The sequence below is a fragment of the Conger conger genome, chromosome 8 (genome assembly GCF_963514075.1).
Source record: "Conger conger chromosome 8, fConCon1.1, whole genome shotgun sequence".
NCBI classification, from domain to species: Eukaryota; Metazoa; Chordata; class Actinopteri; order Anguilliformes; family Congridae; genus Conger; species Conger conger.
The window spans coordinates 1,882,195-1,889,536 of record NC_083767.1 but is presented as its reverse complement, the minus strand read 5'-3'; the positions used below and the strand labels follow the sequence as shown (position 1 = coordinate 1,889,536).

The 7,342-nt window shown below is 53.6% G+C and overlaps 1 protein-coding gene across 6 annotated transcripts in view; it reads left to right on the top strand.

Annotated features, from left to right (window-relative positions):
* Nucleotides 1–7,342, top strand: part of mon2 (MON2 homolog, regulator of endosome-to-Golgi trafficking) — a 30,546-nt gene that overhangs the window by 8,531 nt on the left and 14,673 nt on the right. For 5 of the 6 annotated variants that reach the window (XR_009709354.1, XM_061251393.1, XM_061251397.1 and 2 more), the window contains 12 exons: nt 35–129; nt 611–736; nt 1,115–1,306; nt 1,611–1,735; nt 1,872–2,002; nt 2,904–3,057; nt 3,260–3,459; nt 4,688–4,769; nt 5,339–5,517; nt 6,486–6,598; nt 6,757–6,861; nt 7,187–7,267. Coding sequence is in view for 5 of the 6 variants with exons in the window: in XM_061251393.1 (XP_061107377.1) it covers nt 35–129; nt 611–736; nt 1,115–1,306; nt 1,611–1,735; nt 1,872–2,002; nt 2,904–3,057; nt 3,260–3,459; nt 4,688–4,769; nt 5,339–5,517; nt 6,486–6,598; nt 6,757–6,861; nt 7,187–7,267 (1,583 nt within the window). In the remaining variant the exon portion in view is untranslated. The remainder of the gene's footprint in view (nt 1–34; nt 130–610; nt 737–1,114; nt 1,307–1,610; nt 1,736–1,871; nt 2,003–2,903; nt 3,058–3,259; nt 3,460–4,687; nt 4,770–5,338; nt 5,518–6,485; nt 6,599–6,756; nt 6,862–7,186; nt 7,268–7,342) is intronic. The other variant, XM_061251395.1, reaches the window with a different exon arrangement.

Below are 7,342 nucleotides of genomic sequence, written 5' to 3'. Positions count from 1 at the left end.
TAGGTCACATAACCCTGTGCGCTCACCTGTGCAGGTAGCGTGGAGCCGCCGCCCGTTCTGGGAAACAGCAACCGCAGATCCAGCAGCTCCCTGAGACCTCGCGCCAAGGACGCCTACATGCTGTTTCAGGTGATAAACCTCACCTTTACTCCACCTTCACCTGCTTGTACAGGTAATGCACCCTCTAGAGGTGCTGTGACTCTCTCCTTTAGCTTTGCTGGAGCCACAGGGTTCTGCTGGTCTGAGTTTCAATTTGGACCCATGAACCCAGGAGATTACCTGTGTAACCTGCTGCTTTAACGGTCAATTAAAAGCTAAATGACAAGGAAATCCAGCAGACCCTGCGGCTCTCCAGGACCAGGGCTGGGGACCCCAGCACACCCTGTGGCTCTCCAGGACCAGGGCTGGGGACCCCAGCGCACCCTGTGGCTCTCCAGGACCAGGGCTGGGGACCCCAGCAGACCCTGCGGCTCTCCAGGACCAGGGCTGGGGACCCCTGCACACCCTGTGGCTCTCCAGGACCAGGGCTGGGGACCCCAGCAGACCCTGCGGCTCTCCAGGACCAGGGCTGGGGGCCCCAGCAGTGCTCTAACTCTGTGTCCGGCTGCAGGACCTGTGCCAGCTGGTGAATGCTGACGCCCCCTACTGGCTCGTGGGGATGACAGAGATGACGCGGACCTTTGGGCTGGAGCTCCTGGAGTCGGTGCTGAACGATTTCCCCGGAGTGTTTCTGCAGGTAACTTACCCCGGTTCCTGGTTCTGATGCAGTTCTGACCTAGTTCTTGGTTCTGACCCAGTTCCTGGTTCTGACCCGGTGCTTGGTTCTGACCCAGTTCTTGGTTCTGACACGGTTCTGACCTGGTTCTTGGTTCTAACACGGTTCTGACCCAGTTCTTGGTTCTTACACAGTTCTGACCCAATTCTTGGTTCTGACACATTTCTGACCCAGTAACTGGTTCTGACCCGGTTCCTGGTTCTGACACGATTCTTACCTGGTTCTTGGTTCTGACACAGTTCTGACCCGGTTCTTGGTTCTGACACGATTCTGACCCGGTTCTTGGTTCTGACACAGTTCTGACCCTGTAATTGATTCTGACCCGGTTCCTCTGTGCAGCACCCGGAGTTCAGCTTCCTGCTGAAGGAGAGGGTCTGCCCCCTGGTCATCAAGCTCTTCTCCCCCAACATCAAGTTCCGGCAGGGCCTTGCCGCCCCCTCCCCCGCCCCCGTGGAGAAGCCCTACTTCCCCATCTGCATGAGGCTGCTGCGGGTGGTGTCCGTCCTCATCAAACACTTCTACAGCCTGCTGGTGGGAGTTCACACACACACACACACGCATTTACCCAGAGTGCACCGAGAAAATGTCCCTGCTTGGTGGATGTGTAATGACACCACAGTCCCCTATGAGACAGGGACACATTACTGTAAACCCTTTACCTTACGAAGAGCTTTCGCTCAACTATGTTTTGTCTTAAGGACACCTTGCTGACTAAAAACTGGTAGCTACTAAGCCTGTGGTGTGAGCTTTACATGCAATCTGTAATGATGTGTGTGTGTGTGTGTGTGTGTGTGTGTGTGTGTGTGTGTGTGTGTGTGTGTGTGTGTGTGTGCAGGTGACGGAGTGTGAGATCTTCCTCTCTCTGCTGGTGAAGTTTCTGGATGGGGAGAAGCCGCAGTGGCTGCGGGCGGGAGCAGTGGAGTCTATTCACCGGCTGTGTGTTCAACCACACCTGCTCCGGTCAGGACCCCAACACGACCGCACCCGTCAAGACCACAACACAACCGCACCCATTACAGTCACAACCACAACACAAGTGCACCCATTACAGTAAAGATTACAGGCTGTGCTGACTGTGTCTCTCTCCCTGTTCCAGCTCGTTCTGCCAGTCGTACGATATGAAGCCACACTCTACCAAGGTGTTTAGGGACATTGTGAACGCACTGGGCTCCTTTATACAGTCTCTGTTCATTACACAGAGCACCACGCCTGCTAATGCTCCTGCTGGTCAGTGTACACACACACACACACACACACACACCCAGAGACTCACACTCACACACACTCACACACACACACACCCTCACACACACACACACCCAGAGACTCACACCCAGAGACTCACACTCACACACACACACACACACACACATCCACACACACACTCACACTCACACCCTCCCACTCACCCTCACACACACACTCACACCCTCACGCACACACACACTCTCACTCACACTCACACCCTCACACACACACTCTCACACTCACACGCACACCATCACACACACCCACACACACACCCTCACACACACACACACACATCCACGCACTCACTCACACTCACACCCTCCCACTCACCCTCACACACACACTCACATACACTAACTCAAACACACTCACACCCTCACACACACACTCTCACACTCACACGCACACCATCACACACACCCACACACACACCCTCACACACACACTCACTCACACCCTCACCCTCACCCTCACCCTCCCACTCACCCTCACACACACACTCACATACACTAACTCAAACACACTCACACCCTCACACACACACACACACACACACACACACTCTCACTCACTCACACTCACACCCTCACACACACACTCTCACACTCACACGCACACCATCACACACACACTCTCACACTCACACGCACACCATCACACACACCCACACACACACCCTCACACCCTCACACACACACTCACTCACTCACTCACACCCTCACCCTCATCCTCACCCTCCCACACACTCACACACTCACTCACACACACCTCTCTCTCTCTCCCCCTCTCTCCCCCCCTCTCTCTCTCTCCCTCTCTCTCTCTCTCTCTCTCTCTCTCTCTCCCTCTCTCTCTCCCTCTCTCTCTCCCTCTCCCCCAGGTGGGTCGGTCTCCGGGGGCCAGGCAGGGGTCCCGGGTGGGGCTGGGCCCGGGGGAGTGGGTGGGGGTCTAACCACCCAGGCAGCGTTTGAGTATCGGGGGACCTGGATCCCCCTCATGGCCGTGAACGTGCAGGGCAGTGCTAAGGCTACTTAGTGAGTATCATGTTTTTTAACTAATGTCACTGAATGCTGAGTTCACCGAATGCTGAGTTCACCGAATGCTGAGTTCACCGAATGCTGAGTTCACCGAATGCTGAGTTCACCGAATGCTGAGTTCACCGAATGCTGAGTTGTGAGACAGTGGGTGTCAGTGTAATGGTGCATGTTTCCCAGCATCCTCTCTGCCTGCCCCCAGCCTGGAGATGCTGGATAAGGTGGACCCGCCGTCCATCCCGGAGGGGTACGCCATGTCAGTGGCGTTCAGCGCCCTGCTGGACCTGGTGCGTGGGATTACCACCATGATCGAACGTGAGCTTGCCAAGGAGGCGTCCGCCCGCAATGCTCCGGCCCCGCCCCCTGCTGACCCGCAGGGCCCCGCCCGTGACCCGGAGCTCGGTGAGCGAGGGGGCGGAGTCAGGGGTGTACTGTCCCATTCAGAGTCAGGGGTGTACTTTCCCATTCAGAGTCAGGGGGTATACTGTCCCATTCAGAGTCAGGGGTGTACTTTCCCATTCAGAGTCAGGGGTGTACTTTCCCATTCAGAGTCAGGGGTGTACTTTCCCATTCAGAGTCAGGGGTGTACTTTCCCATTCAGAGTCAGGGGTGTACTGTCCCATACAGAGTCAGGGGGTGTACTGTCCCATACAGAGTCAGGGGGTATACTGTCCCATGCAGAGTCAGGGATGTACTGTCCTATTCAGAGTCAGGGATGTACTGTCCTATTCAGAGTCAGGGGAGTACTGTCCCATACAGCCAAACTGCTGCTTTCACCAGACAAAATCAGAAGCCTGCGGCCACAAATGGCAGTCTGCTATGACACCAATCCATTACTGCCACTCAGACTCTAATCCAGAGAAACTGTGCAAACACAAGTGCAGTCATTCATTAGTTTTGACAGTGCAACTGACAACCTATCAACTATCCTACCGAACATTAAACCAATTACACGCTCAAGAACTAAACTATGCCAGAGAACACAGAACCACGCTGTACATGCAGCAGAGAGGAATGGGTTATGGGTTAGAGGTTAAGGTAAGGGGTTAGGGTTAGGGTTATGGGTTAGGGTTATGGGTTATGGGTTATGGGTTAGGTAAATAAGAAATCTTTATTTCCCAAGTTGTCCCATATTAGGGCCTCTTGGGAAATAAAAGTTTGCACTGGCCATTCAGGGTACTGAAGCCTTTAAGTAGGAAGAATTTGGTCCCTCTTGTGTCGGTGCTCTATGTGCGTTGATTTAGTCCTCTTGGAAATAGGGTGCTAAGTTTGAGAATCCAGTGTTTCTCAAACCTGCGTCTCTCCTCCGGTGTCCAATTATTGTTTGTTTGAAGGCCCGATATTTCTAGTGCCTCAAGTCCATGGTGAAGGAAATGAGCCACCAGGTGTGTGTCTGTCTCTCTGTGATTTCTAAGGGGTAGGGTTAGAGTTAGGGTTAGGGGTATGCGTTAGGGTTAGAGTTAGGGTCAGCTCTGGTTTCTTGCGTCAGATCTGGTCGCTGCCAGCAGCCCTCCAGGGCCAGGGACCAAGACTGTGCTGCCATCTGCTGGTGTGCTTGTGTATTACTTCTAACTGCACACTCACCTACTCTGATAGTCTCAGGCTCTCTCTCTCTCTCTCTCTCTCTCAGTAGATCAGCTGGTTCGGGAGGAGATGGTGAGCGCGTGCTGGTGTGGGCTTCTTGCTGCTCTCTCTCTCCTGCTTGATGCCAGGTATTCCTCACCTTCCTCCAGAGAGTTTCTGCTTTCTTTACTTCATTTGTTTTTATTGTCTGAACCTTTATTTAAGCAGTAGAGGCTGAGTAGAGGAGAACTGAGAGCTTTATTTATTTACACAATACACCAACTGAGCAAGTTACAGAAAATGTTTGCTGCACAAATAGAACAGCAGATGAATAGCTGTGTGTGTGTGTGTGTGTGTGTGTGGTGTGTGGTGTGTGGTGTGTGGTGTGTGGTGTGTGGTGTGTGGTGTGTGGTGTGTGGGGGTGTGTGTGTGTGTGTGTGTGTGTACAGGGTGGCCTGTAGCGTAGTGGTTAAGGCAAATGACTGGGACACACAATGTGGTTCTAATCCCAGTGTAGCCACAATAAGATCCGCACAGCCGTTGGGCCCTTGAGCAAGGCCCTTAACCCTGCATTCCACCAGGGGAGGATTGTCTCCTGCGTAGTCTAATCAACTGTATGTCGCTCTGGATAAGAGCGTCTGCCGAATGCCAATAATGTAATGTAATGTAATGTAATGTGTCTGTCTGTGTCTGTGTCTGCGTGTGCGTGTGCGTGCAGCACGGATGAGACAGCCACGGAGAGCATCCTGAAGGCGGAGCTGACGATGGCATCTCTGTGTGGGCGTTTGGGCCTGGCCACGCCCCGCGACGCCTTCATCAGCGCCATCTGCCAGGCCTCCCTCCCACCACACTACACCCTGACAGCCCTCAGCTCCTCCACAGGCCTCGCCAACAAGGGTAAGAGTGTGTGTGTGTGTGAGTGTGTACATTGGGTAATAGCGTGTGTGTATAACAGTGTGTATGTAACTGTGTGTGTGTAACTGTGTGTGTGTGTATAACAGCGTGTGTGTGTGTGTATGTGTGTGTGTGTAACAATGCGTGTGTGTGTGTGTGTGTGTGTGTGTGTGTGTATGTATGTGTGTGTGTGTGTATGTGTATAACAGTGCGTATATGTGTGTATAAAACTGTGTGTGTGTGTGTGTGTGTGTGTGTGTAACAGTGCGTGTGTGTGTGTGTATGTGTGTGTGTGTATGTGTATAACAGTGCGTATGTGTGTGTATAAAACTGTGTGTGTGTGTGTGTAACAGTGCGTATGTGTGTGTATAAAACTGTGTGTGTGTGTGTGTGTGTGTGTGTGTGTGTGTGTAACAGTGCGTATGTGTGTGTATAAAACTGTGTGTGTGTGTGTGTGTGTGTGTGTGTGTGTGTGTGTGTATAACAGTGCGTATGTGTGTGTATAAAACTGTGTGTGTGTGTGTGTGTGTGTGTGTATGTGTATAACAGTGCGTATGTGTGTGTATAAAACTGTGTGTGTGTGTGTGTGTGTGTGTGTGTGTGTGTGTGTGTGTATAACAGTGCGTATATGTGTGTATAAAACTGTGTGTGTGTGTGTGTGTGTGTGTGTGTGTGTGTGTGTAACAGTGCGTGTGTGTGTGTGTGTATGTGTGTGTGTGTATGTGTATAACAGTGCGTATGTGTGTGTATAAAACTGTGTGTGTGTGTGTGTGTGTAACAGTGCGTGTGTGTGTGTGTGTATGTGTATAACAGTGCGTATGTGTGTGTATAAAACTGTGTGTGTGTGTGTGTGTGTGTGTGTGTGTGTGTAACAGTGCGTGTGTGTGTGTGTGTATGTGTGTGTGTGTATGTGTATAACAGTGCGTATGTGTGTGTATGTAACTGTGTGTGTGTGTGTGTGTGTGTTGCAGCCTACTCCATCCAGGGTCATACGGTGCAGATGATCAGCCCCTGCAGTGAGTCTCACCAGCAGGTGGTCGCTGTGGGGCAGCCGCTCACCGCCCAGCCACAGGGCACCGTGGTGGTAAGAGCCCCACCCCCCTCCCTGTAACCCCACCCTCTTTCTGTCACCTCTGCCTTTGTCACCCCGCCCCTCTCTCTGTCTAGCCACGCCCTCTCTATGTAACCCTGCCCCTCTCTCTGTAACCCCGCCCCTCTCTCTGTAACCCCGCCCCTTCTCAGCTGACGGCGAAGAGTATACAGAGCATGCGGACGCTGCTGAACCTGGCGCACTGCCATGGAGCTGAGCTGGGCACCGCCTGGAAGCTGGTGCTGGCCACCCTGCAGGTACCCCCCCTCTACACTCCCCTCCCCGATCCTCAGCCCCCCCCCCGCTGACTCTCCCTCTCTCTCCCTCTCCCTCTCTGTCCCTCCCTCCCTCTCTCTCCCTCTCTCTCCCCCTCTCCCCCCCCCTCTCTCTCTCTCTCTCTCTCTCTCTCTGTCCCTCCCTCCCTCTCTCTCCCTCTCTCTCCCTCTCCCTCTCTGTCCCTCCCTCCCTCTCTCTCCCTCTCCCTCTCTGTCCCTCCCTCCCTCTCTCTCCCTCTCTCTCCCTCTCTCTCCCCCTCTCCCCCCCTCTCTCTCTCTCTCTCTCTCTCTCTCTCTCTCTCTGCAGCACCTGGTCTGGATCCTGGGTCTGAAGCCCGGAGCTGGTGGGGCTCTGAAACCTGGCCGAGCAACCGAGGGACCCAGCACGGTGCGTACCCAACCCAACCCCCCTAACCCTAATCCAGCACGGTGCGTACCCAACCCAACCCCCCTAACCCTAACC